Source organism: Hyaena hyaena, unplaced genomic scaffold (assembly GCF_003009895.1).
Source record: "Hyaena hyaena isolate Hyena2069 unplaced genomic scaffold, ASM300989v1 scaffold_6, whole genome shotgun sequence".
Classification (NCBI taxonomy): Eukaryota; Metazoa; Chordata; class Mammalia; order Carnivora; family Hyaenidae; genus Hyaena; species Hyaena hyaena.
Window position 1 is genome coordinate 6,237,423 of NW_024080638.1, and position 21,410 is coordinate 6,258,832.

Consider the following 21,410-nt stretch of genomic DNA (forward strand, 5'->3'; position numbering starts at 1 on the left):
ATGAACAGACGTTTATACAAAGAAGACATACAGATGGCCAACAGATACATGAAAAGATGCTCATCGTGACTTACCATCAGGGAAATGCAAATCAAAACTATAGTGAGATATCACCTCACGCCTGTCAGAATGGCTAAAATCAACAACACAAGAAATAACAGGTGTTGGTGAGGATGTGGAGGAAAAGGAACACTTCTGCACTGTCAGTGGGAATACAAATTGGTGCAGCCACTGTGAAAAACAGTATGGAGGTTCCTCAAAAATTTAAAAAAAGAACTCTCCTAGGGGCACCTGGGAGGCTCAGTCAGTTAAGCCTCCAACACTTGATCTCAGGTCAGGTCAAATAATCTCAAAGTTTGTGAGATCCAGCCCCATGTTGGGCTCTGCACTGACAGCAAGGAACCTGCTTCAGATTCCCTCTCTCCCTCTCTCTGCCCCACCCTCTCCCCCCTCTCTTGAGCGCACACGCATGCGCACTTTCTCTCTCAAAAATAAATAAATAAACTTTAAAAAAATAAGAAATAGGCGATGGAGAGTAAGGAGTGCACTTGTGATGAGTACCAGGTAATGTAAGGAAGTGTTGAGTTACTATACTACACACCTGAAACTAATATAACACTACATGCTAACTAAAATTAAGACTAAACTTTTTAAAAATTTAATAAAATAATTAAAAGAGCCCTGTCCACAAGAGAAGAAACCACAAACTTCAAATAAAATAGAATAGGAATAGATTAATTAGAAATAAAACTAACTAGAAATGTCCAAGACTTAGGAGGAATTTTTTTCCCCAAAACACAGAAAAGGAAACAATAGAGAAATGCAACATCCATGAATGGAAAAACTAAAAAGTGAACCTTCTTAGAACAGGATAAGTTTACATTCAATAAATACTTAGGAAGTTAACATCTACAGACATGCTTTAGAGGCTAGAGATAAAGTGGAGAGGAAACAAAATTGCTGCACCTAAGGGAATTCATTCCAGTGAAAAAGGCAGAAAATACATAAGCAAAAAAAACAAAATATAAAATCTTGCGCACTGGTAAAGTCTGAAGAAAAGCAACACAGGAGGCTAGAAAGCATGGAGATGATTTGTGAGCAGAGATCTGACAAATGTGAACGAGTCACCAAGAATGGAGGGAAAGCAGTCAGAGGGAGCTCCAAGGGCTACGTCCCCCATGGAGGAAATCAGCTTGGTACATTCAGGGAACAGAAAGCAATCACTGCTACATTTCTTTGGAAGGATTAAAGAGAACAGCAAAAAAACGGACTTGAAAGAGGACATAGCAGGTATTTGTACCTATTATAAAGCTACAACAGTGTTTCTCCACCTTTTCTCATTACAGCCCCACAAGCAGCCTTTTTACTTTTTTATTAGCTTTTAAATATAATTTATTGTCACACTGGCTAACATATAGTATGTAAAGTGTGCTCTTGGTTTTGGGGGTAGATTCCTGTGATTCACCATGTACATACAACACCCAGTGCTCATCCCAACAAGTGCCCTCCTCAATGCCCGTCACCCATTCCCCCCCACACACACACACACCTTCAGTTTGTTTTCTGTAGTTAAGAATTTTTTATGGTTTGCCTCCCTTCCTCTCCGTTTGTAACCTTTTTCCCTCTTCTCTTCCCCCATAGTCTTCTGTTAAGTTTAAACCCTAGAGGAGAAAGCAGGTAACAACCTATTTGACCTCAGCTGCAGCAATTTCTTGCTCAACACATCTCCAAGGGCAAGGGAATTAAAAGCAGCCTTTTTAAACAGCTTTGCCTAATCTCTCCCCTTCTATAAAATTAGCACCCCAGGGGCGCCTGGGCGGCTCAGTCAGTTAAGCATCTGACTTCAGCTCAGATCATGATCTTGAGGTTTGTGAGTTTGAGCCCTGTGTCGGGCTCTGTGCTGACAGCTTGGAGCCTGGAGCCTGCTTCAGATTCTGTGGCTCCCTCTCTCACTGCCCCTCCCCTGCTCATGCTCTGTCTCTCAAAACTAAATAAATGTTTTAAACAATTTTTAATAAAAAAATGCCCCCAGGTATGCTGTATGTTTCTTATATACTATATGTTTATCTATGCTTCATATATAAAAAGAACAAAATTCCCTCACCCCTCAAGAACCAATTTTTGTCTCCTTGTGGGTGATTTTGCCCCCAGGGGTGACATCACCCCCACTGAGAATATACTAATTAAATAGATCTGTCTCACTGGTTAATTTCAGCTGCATCTTGGTCAGAGAGCAACTCTCACCCTAGGTCCCCTTCTCTCCACTCAGGGGGCTTAAGGTTCAACCACAGGCAGGTTGAACCCATAATGTGTTCACTGGGGAGAAAAGGATTCCCAGGAGAGCCAGTCCCGAATCTCTTCCTACCCTGCTCTCTAACCCCTTTGCTAATGGAAAGCACATGCCCCGTCCCTCATACTAATATTCCTTCCCTGCTTCATTTTAAGTGGTCACTCTGCCTACTTTTTCTCTCCTTTACCCCATCCAGAAGGCTAACCTAATCTAGAATCCTGAAGTTGAAAAACCAGACCTGCAAGAATGCCTCGGAGAAAAGAAGAGTTGGTTCCTAGTTCATCAACTTCAATGAAACTTTGTTTCTGCTTCAGTAAGTAATGTGAGGGAGCAACTCTGGGCAAAATCAGTCATTACTTCCTCTGTGCTCCCAGAGTACTTGCAAATACCTCAATTACATATTATGCACTGTATTATTATTGATTCTATTGCCCCAACTCCTTGCGGGGAGAGACTATGGCTCGTTTATCTCTGCACTCCTGATGTCCCAGATGGTGGCAGGCACAGCATTCCTGGTGGTTTAAGTGTAAACAATCATCAATAAGGGGAAAACTGAACAAATGGTATCATATGAACTCAATGAAATACCGGTACTCTAAGACATGGTGTCTGCCTTCAATATGTATTTAATCTAGAAGAAGAGTTATACCGTATATCTGTATAATAAAAATACAAGGGCATATATAATAAATGTCATAAAGCAAATGTAAATAATAGTTAACATTGCTTAGATGCTTATTGTGCATCAGGTATTATGCTGGTTCCCCCAAACCCACTTAGTTTCACAACAAACCCATGATATAGGTATTGCTACTCCCATTTTTACAGTTAGAGCAACTTAGGCACATAGAGGTTAATTTGCCCAAAGGCATACAGAGAGTAGGAGATCTGAGATTTGAATTTGACAGCCTGACTCCAGAGGGCCTGTGCCAAACTATTACCTATACTTCCGCCTAGAGCAAAGTCTAGGAATTCAGAAAGAAGATTTACTTTCAGTTGGAGAGACTGTGGAATAAGGGATGATGGGAATATTAGGAACTAAGTAGAAAAGGGGGAGGGGATTCCAGGTAGAAGGAACAGCATGAGCAAAGATATGGGGGTGGAAAAGTTAGTACTTGAGAATTTATTCTAGATTAGCACTGCAATTTGTTCAAGGATAATGGTGGCCAGTTAAATCCAAATCTCTCAACACCTTTCCCAAAATCTTCTTCAGATCAACAAGAAGAACAAATAAAACAACATAAAACTGGTGCTGTCATAATAACCAGAAGACAGAGAATATAAGAAACTTTAAGTTAGCTTTTAATAGAAGAAAAAATACCAAATTCCAGTAAAGCTATTTCTCAACCTCCCACAAGTCACTGAGAGAGATCCAAAAGAGCAGGGAAAAGAAAAGAGGGAAACAAGGGGACTGAACATGAGCTAGATTCACTCCTAGAAAGAGAAATTCCAACTTCAGTGTGAAAATACTGAAAGGAAGATCTGGGGTACCACAGTACTGTCTGCAAGCAAAGGGTGAAAGTCTTATGACACTTCCAGTAGTGGTATGAAAAGGCATTGCTTCGGGGAAAGAAGAGGACTCAATGGAAAGAACTGGTGTCCTGTGGAGACTAAGCAGTTATGGGAAAAAGCAAGGGGGAATGCAAGATCCTACAAGGCAAAAGAGAACCCCAAAATAAAAGAATATACAATTCATCCCCACTCTCACCAAAAAAACAACAAAAATATTCTTTAAAGAAACTGCACTTCATTAAGTAACAGATGAGGGCACTCTTAACCTAGAAGTATTATTAACCATTCTAAACTACCAATTGTTATGTAATTAATATACAAAAGCAGTGTTCCTTTAAAAAAAAGATAAGAAGGTGATAATCAAAATATTTCAGCTTGTGAAAAACTCTACAATTTTTAAATAACCCCCGAACCAGAATTAAAGGGGGAAAAAAACACTGTATAACATAATTAATTGAAATTAATATCCTCAAATAAGCACTGTGGGTCAGAAATTCAAAAACTAAGAACAGAAATAGACACAAAGCAGACAGAAAATGAGACGAAAGTGACTGAATTCAGGAAATAAACAAAAGGAAAAGACAAATTTGTATCAGAAATAAAGCTAAAATGTCATCGGACCCAAAGAAGGGTAGATTAGAATAAAAATTTAATAAGGGGCATTGAAGAAATACAAGAAAACAACCAATAAGAAAAAAATGATGCTAAAAATTAACAAGAAGCAAAATTCAAGTGGTTGAAATGGAATATAAGCAGAGATCCAACATATGTATAATTGAAGTCTCTAAAGAAAAGGAATATTAAAGCAGAATTAATATTTAAAACTATAATCGAGGATAAGTTCACAAAAATAAAAAGACCTGAATATAAATACTGAAAGGACTCACTCTCTACCTGAGAAAGTTCATCCAGAATAATCAAATCTAAGACATAGCCAAATTGTTATTACACTTTAAGACAAAGAAAAAATCCCCAGCATCTTCACTCAAAGAAATAAACAAATAAGATCCAAAGTCAAGAGTTAAGTGGCATCAGACTTCTCAAAAGTTACATAAAAAGCAAGGCAATAAAAGAACTGAATTTTAAGAAAACTCAAATCAAGAAATGTGAACCAAGAATTTTATATGCAGCCAACTATCTTTCAAGTATCAAGTCCATAGAGAGTTTTAAAATCTATATACATACAGGGGCACCTGAGTGGCTCAGTTGGTTAAGTGTCTGACTTTGGCTCAGGTCATGATCTCACGGTTTGTGGGTTCAAGCCCCACGTCAGGCTCTGTGCTGATAGTGCATGCTCACATGCTCTCTCAAAATAAAAAACAAATAAAAATAAAGCTCATATACATATAATATTCCATATACACAAGATCTAACTATATGCTGTGTACTAGAGGGACACCTAAAACAAAGTGATGCAGAAATACTAAATACAATATGATGGACAATAGTAGAGCAGACAAATGGAAACCATTAGAAAGTAAGGGTTCCAATCCCCACATAAGTAGAGTTCAAGTCAAAAAGTCTTAAATATGGGGCGCCTGGGTGGCTCAGTCAGTTAAGCTTCTGACTCCAGCTCAGGTCATGATCTCACAGTCTGTGGGTTCAAGCCCCACATTGGGGCTCTGTGCTGACAGCTCAGAGCCTGGAACCTGCTTCGGATTCTGTGTCTCCCTCTCTCTCTGCCCCTCCCCGACTCATGCTCTATCTCTCTCTGTCTCAAAAATAAATTTAAAAAAAATTTTTTTTAAAGTATTAAATATGACAAAGAACACTTTTTAATGCAAAAGGCCACAATTCACAATGAAGACAAAATGCAACCACCTTTATAAAGTAAAAGAAAACATAAGAAGGAATATAATAAATATGAAAGCAGAAATTAATGATGTAGTTGAGCATGGGTCAGCAACTTTTTTTTCTTTTTTTTAAGTAGGCTTTACTCCCAGCTTGGAGCCTGGGGCTTGAACTCACAACCCTGAGATCAAGACCTGAGCTGAGATCAAGAGTCAGATGCTTGACAGACTGAGCCACCCAGGTGCCCCTAGCAACTTCTTCCTATGGAGGGTCAAATTGTAACTATTTTAGCAAAAATTTTCTGGTCCAGTTCTGTCACAATGACTCAACACTGGCTTTGTAGCACAAAAGCAGCCATAGACATTATGTAAATAAATGGCTCAGGCTTTAGTGTCCAGTAAAATTTTATGATAGAAGCAGGTGACAGGCCAGATGTGGCCCACAGGCTATTAAAAAAAAACAAAACATCTAATTAATAAAACAAAACTTAGCTTTTTGAAAATAATAGACCAACTGCTAGCTAACTTAATCTAGAAAAAAAGGAAGAAAATACAAATAGAGGGAGAAATACTCATTGAGAGAGAAGAAAAATTAATAAGTTAAATGAGGGGCGCCTGGATGGCTCAGTCGGTTGGGCGTCCGACTTCGGCTCAGGTCATGATCTCGCGGTCCATGGGTTTGAGCCCTGCATTGGGCTCTGTGCTGACAGTTCAGAGCCTGGAGCCTATTTCAGATTCTGTGTCTCTGTCTCTCTCTGCCCCTCCCCAGCTCATGCTCTGTCTCTCTCTGTCTCAAAAATAAATAACCAATAAAATAAAAAAAAAATTTTTTTAAGTTAAATGAAACTCCTTTGCAGACTGCTCTGCAAATAAATTTAAAAACAGAGAAAATGGGTTATTCCTAGGAAAATACAGTTTTCTAAAACTGACCCCATTAGACATAAAATGTTTAAACAGATGATTTTCCATACAAAAAAAAGCTGTGACAGTTATCAAGGAACTACCCCCAAAGAAAAGCCCCATGCCTGGACTGTTTCAAGGGGAAATTTGACCTAACTGTCAGAGACCAGATAGTCCAAACATTATGTGAATTGTAATGAAGAAGGAAACCTTTCAAATAATTAAGGGCATAATGATGAAGGAAATCTTTCAAATTCTTATTATGAAGCAAGGAAAATACTAATGCCTAAACCTGATAATGATGGTACAAAACAGAGAAAAAACTATAAACCAGTATCACTCATGAATACTGGTGGAAAAATGCTAAAGAAAATATTAGTGAACACAATCCAACACCATAGAAAAAAATAAATATACCATCAAGTAGGATTTATTTTAGGTAGAGAGAAGGGGGAGGGGTGGGAGTGACATGAGACAGAAATTTGAAATCTCAAAATTTAAAAGTTAAAAGGAAGTGAAATAAAAAAGAATACACTGTAGTTAGCTTTCTTTGCATTGTATTAATGGACATTTTAGACTCAGGAGTAAGTGATCTTTTCTGATTTCAGCCTAGGAGACAAGAGTCTTGGAGTCTCTATATGCATGATTCAAATATGGAAGTCCTGAAATGAGTAAGATGATCCACTGCCTCCAAAGCCATTTTAGGACCCATTCAGTGAAGGGCACCAATGTTAAAGAGCCTATTCATCTCTCTTTGACCCATGGGCATGATACTACCTAGCTGGATCTACAATGTCATTATATTATTTTACAATAAACAACCATTGGGGCACCTAGGTGGCTCAGTAAGTTAAGTGTCTGATTTCAGCTCAGATCATAATCTCATGGTTTATGAGTTTGGGCCCTGCATTGGGCTCTGCACTGACAGTGCAGAGCCTGCTTGGAATTCTCTCTCTCTCTCTCTCTCTCTGCCACTTCCCAACTCAAGCTTTCCATGAAAGAAAGAAAAAGAGACAGAGAAAGAAAAGAAAAGAAAGAGAAGAGAAAGAACCATTTGCTTTCCCCATTTTTGGCATATTGCAAATGATTGGGTACTCCATGCAAAATACATGCCAATTTTTGGCTCAACCAGCTCCAAGTATGAGCTTCTCAGACTGATGCTTTATAAAAGAAGCAGAAAGACTTCAGACATAACTCTCCTACCACAGAATACTGTTATAATATTTACCATTTTGTAGGAAACTGTCAGAAACAATGTTACATTTTTAACTTTTTGTTTAGACTTTAATTCTGTAAACAGGAATCATGGGGAAAGTTTTATAAGGTCAACACAGATCTCAAATTATGTGTGCTGTTAGAAAACTTGTATCATAAACCCCCTTAACAGGGGCGCCTGGGTGGCTCAGTCAGTTGAGCATCTGACTCTTGATTTAGGCTCAGGTCATGATCCCAGGGTCATGGGATCGAGACTCATGTCAGGCTCCATCGAGCTGAGTGTGGAGCCTGCTTGAGATTCTCTCTCTCTTCCTCTGCCCCTCTGCCCTCTCCACTGCTCACGCTTTCTTTCTCTCTCTAAAATAAGTAAATAAAATTTTAAAAATAAAATAAACCACTTTAACAGTCATGGTTTCCTACCAGACAACAGAGAGAAGACTATAGAAGACTATAATGCTTCCCTCTTCTTTTGATTTTTTAGAAAATGTACAAACAATATTTTAGAAGTAACAGTGTATGCACTCCTCTGCTAAAGAGAACAGAAAAATAAGAGATATCTTATTCATAAATGTTATAGTTTTTAAAACCCTAATCAGGAGCAGCCTAAATGGACAGTGGCTTTGCAGGGGAAATAGCATCAGAAAGAATGGCTAAGCATCAACTGTTTTGAAAACAAAGTTACTATTTTTATAACTGTTCTATAAACAGTGGTATCATTTTATCATCCTTTGGTTGTCCTTGATGTACATTTTGCAAACAGTTTATCTTACAAGGAACAAGAAGATAAAAAGTTGTTCAAAGACAGGAGTTTTATGGTTACTTTGTTGAAATTTTTCTTAAGGCAAATTTGGTATTTGGTTACACCTACCATGAAATTTGCAGGCTTAGAGTATTATGTGATGACATTATGTGGGGAGAAATCGGGGGTGTGGGGGAGGGTTCAATCACTAATTCAACTGTGCAGGGCAAATTCAGACAATTCCCTTGGTTCAGCTCCACAGGCTCAGCCTTCTAAGAGAGGTGTTCTGTTCAGACACACGTCCCTGTTATTCAACACAGAACCACTGGTCCCTCAGTACTAAAGAGAGAGAACAGTCTCAGGCTCAGGGACACCTACCATGTATCAGATCTGCATTGAGAGAAACAATATTTAGGACACATGGACTCCAGCCATTCCTCTGCATAATCTAAATAATCTAATCCTCTCCTGAATCAAGCCAGATCAGCGGAGCACAGGCATTTTTAAGACATCTTTCCTTATCTATCCCTCACTCAATTGTGCTTTCCTATAATATAATGAGCCATGCTGACAAGCACTAAAAGAAACATCCTCATAAAGTGCTGCTAATACATTACACTATGAAACTCCCTGGAATCAGAAATTCCTATCTAATCACATTGTTGAAAAAAATTGTACTTCTCCCGAGAAACACTGCTTTGCTGCTACCTGACGACAATGTAATGGCTCCCTTTCTGATTGGATGGGTCGAAAACTAAAACTAAAATACAAGGGGGCAAGATGGCGGAGAAGTAAGGAGCTCTGTACTTGCACTCGCGCCCATACATCACACAGAAAAGATCTGAAGCCATTGGAAACCTTACAAAACCTGAGAGATTGGGAGAAAAAAGACGCAGAATCCACTGAGAGAGCCTTCTAACGTGAGTGCGAACCGGGGAAGATAAAATCGGGCCGGGATCGGAGACTCCAGGGTGGGAGGCGATCCCCCTCTACCCTCTACGGGGAGTGAGAGGGGAAAAGGAGAGAGTCCGAAACAGAAAAACCTCCACTCGGGGGGGAAAACCTCCGCTCGGTGCATAGAAAGACCGTACTTGCCAAATACCTGCACACCAGGTCCCCTCACGCCAACTGGTCCCGGGGGGCTGAGTGCACAGACTACTTCTTTGTGCTGCTCCTGGACTGGACTTCAGAGTGGTGGCGCGCCTGCCGCCATTGTAGCTCCCGGGCGGCTGGGGCCCCTGAAAGAGCCGCGCAGACACCGGGCGTCCGCGCCCCTGGCTGGCTGGAACTCGAGAGGGAAGGCAAGGAACTAAAAACTGGGAAATTAGCCTGTGAGTTCGTGTTTCGGGTGACGAGCCATAGAGGGACCCGGTTTTCCTCACTCCAGCGGACTCCGGCTCAGAGCACCCGGCGGGCAAGCCCCCGCCCATGCGCACCAGCCCGACCCAGAGAAGGAAGCAGCGATTCTGACTCCGCCCCCAGAGCTCGGCAGGGGGCCTGGAGTTGCCTGAGGGGGTTGCCTGGGAAGCTGTGTCTAAGGCAACTTCAGCGGGGCGCGCGGACTGGGATTTGGAGATTGGAACTGGCCTGGGTTGAAGAGTGCAACCAACTTCGGCTGCGCCCCCGGTACAGGGAGTTTACACCCCAAAAGAGCGAGGTGCAGCGCTTGGCTCAAGAGGGACTGGAGCACCGTCACTCTCCTCCCCACAACCGCCGAGGCAGAACCCCCGCCTGAGGCATTGGATCCCGCCACGCCCATCCCTGCCTGAGAGGTGCCCTCCTCCCTTTTTTTTTTCCTTTTTTTTCCCTTTTTCTTTCCCTTTTTTTTCTCTTTCTTTTTTTCTTCTTCCTTCTCTTTTCTCTCTTTTTTCCCCAGAACACTGACCTGACTCTGGTCGCCAGCTTGCTTAAACAATCACAACGAGTCCATTCTGTAAATGTAAATTCTACACCTACCGACATTTTCAGCTCTTTCTCTCAGGAGTAATTAGACTATATAGTTTCTCTGGATAATTCCAGCAACCTTCTCTCACCTATCCAACCATATTCTACCCTTTACCTCTTAGAAAAAAGCTTCTTATCCCTTCTGCCTGTTCATTCTATTTCCAATTCTGCCTCATCCCACCCTGCCTTCTCTCTCTTTCTCTATGCTCTTCAACCAGCACTGCATAAACAAGGCTATTTAACTGTAGCTGGGAAATCCAGGTATATGCTTTAAACCGTTCTTTGTCCATCGGTTATCTTCTTTTTTCATTTTCTTTTCCCCTTTTTTGACCCTTGTATGTACTTTATACTCCATATTATTCGCCCTCCCTCCTCCGTCTTTTCTCTTAACTTTTTCGTTTTCCCTCTCGCTTTGCATGTTAGTTGAATTAGCCTGTGCGTTTGTGTGCTCCTGCTCCCTGTGTGTTTGTCTGTCTGTTTTCTTTTCCAGGGCTACCTCAAGAAACAAGCTAGAGTACACAAGGTGGAGAGTCCCAAATATCACTACGAATAGGAAAATAAAATAATCAAGGTCCCAACAAGAGAGACCAAGAGATACCATTCAAAAACACTCTCTGAAAGGATAGGCCCTGGAAAGGCAAAGAGTCTTCTTGGATATAGCAGAGCTCATACAAACAGAGAGCATAACAGGTCTTTAAAACCAATAAGAGCCGGAAAGCTAACTAAAATGATGAAACGAAAGAGCTCTCCTCCAAAGAAACTCCAGGAAGAAACGAAAGCTAATGAACTGCTCAAAACAGATATCAGCAGCATAACTGAACAAGATTTTAGAATAATAATGGTAAAATTAATAGCTGGGCTTGAAAAAAACATAGGGGACATCAAAGAAACTATGGCTACAGACAGAATGGAAAATAAAAATAGGCATGAAGAATTAAAAAATGCGATAAATGAGATACATAATAAATTAGACGCCTCCAATGCACGGATTGAAGAGGCAGAAAGGAGAATAAGTGATTTAGAAGACACCATTATAGAAAAACAAGAAGCTGACAAAAAAAGAGACAAACTGATCCAGGAACAGGAAAGAAGAATTCAAGAGCTCAGCGATACGGTCAAACGCAATATCCGTATCATAGGAATCCCAGAAGACGAAGAGAGAGGGAAAGGTGCTGAAGGAGTCCTGGAACAAATTATAGCAGAGAACTTCCCCGACCTGGGGAAGGAAGTAAATGTGGAAATACAAGAGGCTCAGAGGACTCCCCTCAGACGTAACTTGAATCGATCTTCTGCACGACATATCATAGTAAAAATGGCAAAATACAAGGACAAAGAGAGAATTTTGAAAGCAGATAGGGAGAAAAGGGCCCTAACATACAAAGGGAAACCTGTCAGAGTGGTGACAGACCTATCTACTGAAACTTGGCAGGCCAGAAAGGAATGGCAGGAGATCTTCAATGAGATGAAGAGTAAAAATATGCAGCCAAGAATCCTCTATCCAGCAAGCCTGTCATTCAAAATAGAAGGAGAGATAAAAACCTTTCCAAATAAACAGAAATTGAAAGAATTTGTCACCACGAAGCCAGCCCTACAAGAAATCCTGAGGGGGATGCTCTGAAGGAAAGGTTGCAAGGAACAAAGATACCAGAGACAGCACCACAAACATGAGCCCTAAATGTCCATCAACGGATGAATGGATCAAGAAGATGTGGTTTATCTATACCATGGAATACTACATGGCAATGAGAAACAATGAAATCTGGCCATGTGTAGCAACATGGATGGACCTTGAGGGTGTTATGCTGAGCGAAATAAGTCAGGCAGAGAAGGACAAATATATGTTTGCACGTATAGGACAATTAGGAGGTACTTGACAGAGGAACAAGGGGGAGAAGAAGGGGGGAAATGGTGGGGGAAAGGGAGAGAGGCAAACCATGAGAGACTCTTGAATGCTGACAAAAACTGAGGACTGATGGATGTGGGGGGGAGGGGGGGATGGGCATGGAGCAGGGCACTTTGGGGATGAGCACCGAGTGTTATGTGGAAACTAATTTGACAATAAACTATTTGTAAAAAAACAAAAAACAAAAATAAAAATAAAAATTAAAAAAATTATATACATAAAAAAAAGACAAAAAAAAGAAAACTAAAACTAAATTTATGAGCCACGAATGAACAAAGAAGTTCTAAGGATATGGATTATTCTTAACAATACTCCAACATACTTTGTTATGTCCCTGACTTTGTTTTCATTCTTCTTTAGCTTACATATCCAACTCATTTCATTTTCTATACCCAGGCAGATCACTTAAAAGTTTTTCCTAGAAAACAAAGATGGGATATAAATAAATACTCTTTTCTGTAAAAAAATTCTATGTTTAAAAAATGTAATGTTTATTTATTTTTGAAAGCAAAGGAGACAGAGTGCAAGCAAGGGAGGGGCAGAGAGAGAGGGAGATATAGAATCCAAAGCAGGTTCCAGGCTCCAAGCTGTCAACACAGAGCCCAACACAGGGCTCAACCTCACAAACCCTGAGACCATGACCTGAGCTCAAGTCAGATGCTTAACCGCCTGAGCCACCTAGGAGCCCCTCTCTTGCTTCAAAATTAAAAAGAAAACGAAATAAGAGAGAAAGAAATTTGGATATTGACATAAGTGAATTTGAAGGAACCTAAAATTGCTTTCCTAACATAGATTCAGAACAGAACTTTCCTGTTCAACTTTGTAACACTGCAGAGGTCAATAACCTTGCTCAAGTGTGTTAAAGGTTGCTATTTACCTGTCTTCCAATTCCACAAAGGAAGAAGACAGTTGTGGCCTCTCTCCACTCCCTAGTCACTAATCCTCAAGGATGGAACAGTAAATATGTCATCTGACTGGTAGGACACTACCATTCCTTGGGTCACATTTCCTAATGGGTAGAGTTCATATATCAAACGTCAAACAAGACACATATTCTTACTTTCTGGGACCTGCCTGTTCTCACGTACAAGGGGCACATATATCTCCAGTCTCCAAGAGGCAAGCAACTGGTTTCTGCCCATTGCCCTTTCCTCGGCTTTTCAACCTGAGTCTGGGTGGCTAAGCCAGGGGAGGGTCCTTGGCAGATCCAATGGCCCATACTTCTGAGGGAAACAGAGTAGGAAGCTCCATTTGGCCACATACCTAAGCCTCATTCTCTAATATAACTTTTACTGGAAATTCTGTGTTGGGGGTAGTTACCTGGGAACTTGCCCAGGCAATAGAGTTGATACTTCTTATTTGTCATTCTATGGAAAGGATGGGTAAGATCCAGTCTGTCCCATCTGCAAAATGCAGATACACTGACTGGACCCTGAGTTTATATAAAGACAAGAGTTATCATGGGGAAGCAAAGCACCATGGGGGAAAATGGAGATTCTCAGTCTCTGTAGCTGAACCTGCAGGAATAGATGAGGTAGATTATTCGATTATCAGGAAAACTTCACAAACCAGGAAAAACGTCAACATGAGTTCTTAGGCATGAGCACACTGTATTATTTTTGGCTACCACTTTTTTTTTTTGCCCTTTTTGTTTGTTTGTTTTTTGCCTTTCTATCACTTTACCATGTCTTTACATTCAAGAAAGGGCCTTTAAATTACCCAGGAGTAGCTAAGGTCTATATGGTCAGAGCAGTGCTACTCACAATGTGGACCCGCAGCACCACCGAGGCCTGGGAGCCTGCCAGAAATGAAAATTTAATGTCCCCACTCCAGATCTACTGAATCCGAACCTCTAGGGTGCAGCTCAGGCACCTGTGTTTTATTTAGTTCTTCTGGTTATTCTTATGTTATCGCAGAAATTCAGATTGGGGATTCTACAGCAAGGATTTTTTTTTTTTTTTTGCATTAAAGTAGATAAAATCCAGTGGGATTATTACAAACTCAAGTACTAAGAAGTAATTATAAAAGATATAATGCCTAGAACCCTCTGTTTCTAGAGATGAGATTTGCCAAGTCTCCAAAAAAGAGTAATAAAATCAGTTTACAAAACAGATTTTGTTCTTGCACATAGGACAAGATTAGGAGAGAATGAAGTGAAGAAAATCACATCAAGGAGAAAAAATTTGAAATCTTGTTGGTTCAGCTGGAAAAATAAGTGATGAGAAAATACATCCAAATGTAACAGCTCTAAAGAGTCTAGAAAAGATGGGGATCTTTACTAGGTTGAACATAGAAGCTCAAGGTCATCAAAGAGAAGAACAGAGGGACTCTTGGCGGACAGAAGAAAATGACACCTACCCCAACAGGTGCCCAGATTCGGGTATCATTCTATCAAGAAGGGTCTTCTTAACATTGAAATAGGGAAACCAGGGTCAGCATTAATGGAGAACTCCTCAGTAACTGGAATTGTGATGCTATGTAGTTAGAGGAAATGTGGACATACTGGGGTACCTGGGTGGCTCAGTCAGTTAAGCATCTGACTCTTGATTTTGGCTCAGGTCATGATCTCACGGTTTGTGGGATCAAGCCTCATGTCAGGCTCTGTGCTGGCAGCACAGAAGCTGCTTGGGATTCTCCCTCTCCCTCTCTCTCTGCCCCTTCCCAACTCATGCGTCTGTACACGCTCTCTCAAAATAAATAGTAAATAAACTTTAAAAAAGAAAGAAAATGTGGACATATTTAAGAAGAGAATGACTAGAAAAATCAGTGCAGTATTCTTCACATATCATTAAATTAGTTTCAGGCGGCACTGTTCATGTAGCTGGAACAGCAAGGATAGCTCGGGCTCTGCGGACACCTGCCTGGGAAGTGCAGGGAGTTAGAACTTGAGGAAGAAGGAACAGAAAAACAGGTGTGTTAAGGAGGATCCAAGGAGAAGGACAGTTGATCAGACCCAGGCCTGGGTTATAGGCTGCACTGAACAGAAATATATACCTCCTAATGATATTAAAGGTGAGCAGGATTTATTTGAGCACGGGATGATGCTGGCAGATCCAGAACTCTCTGGCATCCTTCTCTATGGAGACTTCACTGGCCAAAGGAGTATGTCAGGAGAACAAAACTGTAAATGTGAAAACAAAAGCAAATATAGGGAAGGAAAGTACTAATACCTAGCAAAAAGGAATTGGCAAGACCTGGCGATAGAAAGTGGGAAATGGCAGGTTGAAAGCTTACAGTGGGAGTCATCAGAGGGAACTGATGCTGGAGGCTTAGTCCCTGCAGAAAAGGAACTGGTGGCCGGAAGGGCTGCTGCAGTGCCCAGCAAGGAAGCCAGGTGGCTGAGTCTTTAAAAAGCCAGTTCTAAGGAAAGGTGGGGCCTCGGCGAACACCACTAACCAAGTGCACTTCCCGCACCTCATTAGACCAGTTAAAGTACAAGTTCCAGAAACTCAAAGCAGCTCAAGGATCAGCTGAGGATAATTCTCCAGGTGACAAATGTGAAAACTCCTAACCACGAAGCCACACTCAGAGGCAAGGCATTCAGTAATAAGAACCCCAGGAGCTCAGAACTAAAATGATTCTCAAGATCTTTCTGGGGAGAGAGAAATTGAGAGAAAAGGGCAGCAAACTGCGACAGTGAAGGAGGCATGCAAGACAGTGCAGTTCATTTGAAGACTTTCCCACTCTTCCTCCCACTATACTGTGGGGTACCCTGCCCATAAAACAACGAGGCTCTTTCACTAGAGATCAAAATCTTCAGCAATGGATAGAAGCAGGGCCTGGAGGAGAAATGAAAACAAAAAGGTGCTAAATACCTGGAGCCACCGTGGCAAAATTCTAATTTTCAAGGGAAGATTCCCTCCCCACAAAAACATATGGCAAGACTCCTGTCAGACAGAATCCAAGTAACTTTATGAGAAGAGACCACTCCCCAAACTAAGTTCTAATTCACAAGTGGTAGACTCCAAATTGCTTGGGAACCTACAGAGGCTGAAAGATCACATGCTGGATTATACTTACCAACGGTAATTTGGGATCCACATTGTAAAGGAGAAGGTAACAATGGGTTTCCTTTCTGAATTTGACACCATGGGACCCTGATTATATTCAAGCTACAGTTTAGACCTCACCTCCTACCACTTTCTCCAGCTCACCCTGCTCCAGCCATATTAGCTTCCATGATGTTCCTAGAACATGCCAAGGACATGCCTCTCTCAAGACTTGGTCACTTGGTGCCCACCTTATGCATGGCTTACTCCCTCACTTCCTCCAGACCTGTGCTCAAATGTCACTTTATAATAGAGGCCTTCCCTGACTATTCGTTGTCACACCCTCTGCCTTGCTTTATTCTTCATTTTAACACTAAGCCCCACCTAACATCTGATTTATTTCCTTACTTGTTCATCTCTCTCCACCCTGACCCCCTGACTCCAAGTCCATGACAGCTGGGACTGTTATCGCTGGTACAATGTCAGCTCTCAGAACCTGCCTGACACATAGTAGATAAGAGATAAACAAGCATTAAATGAATGCATTTATGCATCCATGACATTGGAAGTTTTTGTTCACGGTCCAAAGTTGACAAAAGCAAGGTGGGTCTGGGCTGACTAGGCACTGGGTTCGGAGAACATAATTTTGCTTTCTTCTTTTGAGTAACTAAATGATTAGTGAGAAGCAGCAGAAGTTCTGATTAAGAATGAGGGCCCTGGAGCCCGACTGACTGTGTTCAAATCACTAGGTTTGTGATCTTGGACAAATTGTTTAACTTCTCTGAACCTCATGATCTTTGTCTCTAAAATGGGAATAATGGGGCGCCTGGGTGGCTCAGTTGGTTAAGCGTCTGACTCTTGAGCTCAGCTCAGGTCATGATCTCATGGTTAGTGGGATCGAGCCAACATGTCAGCACTGAAGCTTGCTTGGGATTCTCTCTCTCCCTTTCCCTCTGCCCTTCCCTCACGCTCTCTCTCTCTCTTTCAAAATAAATAAACTTAAAAAAAAATTTTAATGGAGGTAAACTTAACCACTTCCAAGTGTACAATTTAGTGACATTTAGTAAATTCACAGTGTTGGGCAAACATCACATAATTCTGTTTTTCTTTCCTCAGAGCAATGGTGAGTCTGGGGGAGAAGCATCAGGAAAGTAGGAGCAGGACCTACCTGTCCAACTGCCTTCCTTCAAAGGCGGCAGCCCCTCCGCTCCTCAATTTGTCTGTGAAACCCAATGGATTAAAGAACAAAACAGTTCTGTGGCCCTTCCCACTAGAGAAAGCTGTGGAGTTGACACAGCTCGCCTCTATCTGGCTTCTTCACAAGGCCACACAGCCCTTTCCTAAGAAGCTTGACCTTCATTAGCCCACTGCTCTCTATGTCAAGTTCATGTGCTCATACATGGACCAGTCATAAGGCCTCTTGGTCCCAGCTCACATTTCTTTTTTTTTTTTTTTTAAGTTTTTTTTTTTAATGTTTTTATTTATTTCTAGGAGAGAGAGAGACAGCGTGAGCAGGGGAGGGTCAGAGAGGGGGAGACACAGACTCTGAAACAGCCTCCAGGCTCTGAGCTGGCAGTCAGCACAGAGCCCAATGCGGGGCTCGAACCCACGAACCGTGAGATAATGACCCAAGCGAAAGTCGGACGCTCAACCGACTAAGCCACCCAGGCGCCCCCCCCCAGCTCACATTTCTGATCTCCTGGAATTTGGTTCTAATTGCCCATAATGACTACGCTTGCAGCTCCGCTATCTTCAAGTTGGGGGAAGAGACAGAAGGCCTTACAGGTATTTTCAATCCATCACTATCAGAGAGCCCTAACTAACACAGCCCATTCCTGATCTGCACCCTCTAGGAGCCAGAACCCCTGCGCGGAAGGGAGTAGGTGGGAAGTTCAGGCGCTCCGAAGCCCGAAGAAAGTTAGTAGTCATTAGAACTAGAACCCAAGTCTCTTGCCTCCCAGATGAGCATTCTTTATGCTCCCCCACCTTGTGCAATTCACGTATTTCACTTGTCCTGAGCCACAAAACAGAAAGACACGCACACCTACCTGGTGTGGTTGTCATTGTTATTTCCGCCGAGTGCTGCTCAGAAGGTCCCAGTAGAGTGATAGTCACTGTGTAATCTGCTGCTGGGTGCAGGTCTAAACACACTACCGGAGCTTGTTCCCTCGTTGTGAAGTTAAATGACGCGGCATGGTAAAAATTATTCAGATACCACTTTTGACCCAGAACTTTAAACTGTCATGAGATTAAAAGAAAGCGTTGCATTAAATTTCCTGTCGGCTTGCAGATATCTAGACTATAACCAAAATGGAGATAAAGTAAGAAGGTTCGTTCTATTAGTCCTCACCCACTTAGAAGCATTTTTAATACCACAGCAAGCTAACCCGGGATGGATTTTACAGAGCTACCCGACCTATCCTATTCAACCTCCCCCTCTACCAGCTCCAGGACAGAGCTGAAGATGCATAACTGCATCTCAGATGAACAAAATGTAGGCTACTCTAAGGTAACCCCTTGAGGGGCGCCTGGGTGGCTTAGTCGGTTAAGCGTCCGACTTTCGCTTAGGTCATGATCTCGCAGTTTGTGGGTTTGAGCTCTGCGTCGGGCTCTGTGCTGACTGCCAGCTCAGAGCCTGGAGCCTGTTTCAGTCTGTGACTCCCTCTCTCTCTGACCCTCCCCTGCTCACACTGTCTCTCTCTCTCTCTCTCCTAGAAATAAATAAAACATTAAAAAAAATTTTTTTAAGGTAACCCCTTGATATCCTCCCTGGTAAAGATTGCACTAGAGGGGGCAACTGGGTGGCTCAGTCAGTTGAGTGTCTGACTTTGGCTCAGGTCATGATCTCACAGTGTGTGAGTTCAAGCCCCTCATCAGGCTCTGCACTCGGAGCCCACTTGGGATTCCCTCTCTCCCTGTCTCTCTACCCCTCCCCCACATGTACTTTCTCTCTCAAAATGAATAAACTTAAAAATGTTTTAAAAAATACTTTCAAAAGTTAAAAAAAATACTTTGCAAGACTGCACGGGAGCTATTGGGCAAAGTTCTTTTATTTTCACTCATCAAGAATCCACTGACAAGCCTCACAAAGTAGAATTTTTGAACTTTATGAGGACTCCTCCAACTTGTGCACTCAAAGCAATTGTGCAGTGGTCCTTCACGTGATCCTTCCTATTAGAGCTCTACTAAAAGAGTTTTTGGCCCATGGATTCATCATGCATTCTGTTTACCCAATAATACACTACCCACTGCTAACCCAAGATGCATGTATAATATAGGGATATATAAGGGAAAAAAATATGTGAAGGTCCCAAAAGATAATCAATCCTTGATCAATCAGAGTGATATATAGCTGGATGTCTCTGTGTTTAGTATTTCCTTTGATGCTCATGTCATTGGCTATGCCACCCCCTCCCCACCCCTCCTCATTCCCGCCATTCTTCCACAGTCATCCATGACCCTGACACCAGGCTCATTGGGAGATTCCTCTCTCCTCAATTCCTACCATTCTCTTGGGTAACTTAAAGGTCCTTATAAATAATATGACAAAACTTGGCCTCAGAATTCCTTGAGCTCAGTGTTATGAAGTTCCTTCACTCTACTTTAGCTACTCATATCCACGGCCACATCACAAACTGTGTCATCCTCAAAGCTGCTACAAGATCTCACAAGACCCTATCCTTCTGAACCACTTGCCCATTATGCCTGATCTCTCTCAGGAAACCGCCCCAAGATTTCCTCACTCAAGATCTTCTGCCAATATTCTACCACACCCATCCTCGTCTTCCCCAGCTCTCTCAAGTATCATTGTCTGTCATGTTAATTATTCTCTTGCCCAATACCCTCAACCCCCTTGTCCCTCTGTTCTCAATTACACCCATTCTAGAAAACGCAAAACACACTGGGTCAATCCAGATGTTTGATTTCATCAGGTCTACATTCAGGCTGCTGCCATCTGCTGGAGAAAACCTCACAACTATGGAGGCTGCATTTCTACAAAGTCAAGTCTCATCCTAAACTCCACATGGTTTAGTCTATAGACAAAAAATTACTTTCTGGTTACAAACTTTGAATCACACTGTATGCATGATTTTATAATGAAGTTATTATTCAAAAATATATTGTAAACATTTTTCTCTGTCATTAATTCATTCTCTAAATAGATTTATACAGAGTCTACAGCATTGGGTATATAATTACAAATAAGATACAGGTCCTAACCTCAAGGAACTCACAGATGAGTATCCAGGCAAACAAAGTACCCAGGGAGGGGGTGCCTGGGTGGCTCAGTCGGTTGAGTGTCTGACTCTTGATTCTGGCTTAAGTCATGATCTCAGGGTTTGTGAGTTTGAGCCCTGCATCGGGCTCTGTGCTGACAGTGCAGAGCCTGCTCGGGATTCTCTCTCTCCCTCTTTAAAATAAATAAATATTTTTAAAAACTTTTCTTAGGGGCACCTGGGTGGCTCAGTCGGTTAAGCATCTGACTTCAGCTCAGGTTATGATCTCATAGTTTGTGGGTTCGAGCCCCATGTCAGGCTCTGTGCTGACTGCCAGCTCAGAGCCTGGAGCCTGTTTCAGATTCTGTATCTCCCTCTCTCTGACCCTCCCCTGCTCACACTGTCTCTCTCTCTCTCTCTCTCAGAAATAAATAAAACATTTTTAAAAAATTAAAAATAAAAAACTTTTTTCTAAATATTGAGGCAGAAATGCCATAATACATGAGGCTGTAGAAGCACTAAGGAGGGACACCTCATCCTCCTCTTTGGGAATGGGGAAAAGCTTCCCTATCTTAAGTATGGACCAGAGGAGAAATTAGCATTAATCAGGTGAGTTAAGGGGTAGGAAAGGCATTCAGACAGCAGGAACAGCATTTGGGGGAAGAGATCAGTGAAGGCATCCCACCAGGGGAACTGACTGAGCTGAGTCTTGAGGATAAACAGAAGTCAGCCAGATAGGGTAAGGGAAGGAAGGGCATTGCTGGGAGGAGGGTCACATACGTGAAGACACAATGCAAAAGAACACAAGAAGTTAATCAGGGAGTACGGGACCTAGAGCTTATAGAACAGATTAGGCCTAAGGAAACAGATTTAGGACTTACCAGCATGGAGACAGTGAAGGAAGTAAAAAA

General features: G+C 41.9%; 1 protein-coding gene across 4 annotated transcripts in view; it reads right to left on the reverse strand.

The window, feature by feature from the left end:
- The window catches only part of SUSD1 (sushi domain containing 1), a 243,638-nt gene that overhangs the window by 144,050 nt on the left and 78,178 nt on the right, over positions 1-21,410 (reverse strand). For all 4 annotated transcript variants that reach the window (XR_005529943.1, XR_005529944.1, XR_005529946.1 and 1 more), the window contains exon 10: positions 18,331-18,520. Coding sequence is in view for 1 of the 4 variants with exons in the window: in XM_039240706.1 (XP_039096637.1) it covers positions 18,331-18,520 (190 nt within the window). In the remaining 3 variants the exon portion in view is untranslated. The remainder of the gene's footprint in view (positions 1-18,330; positions 18,521-21,410) is intronic.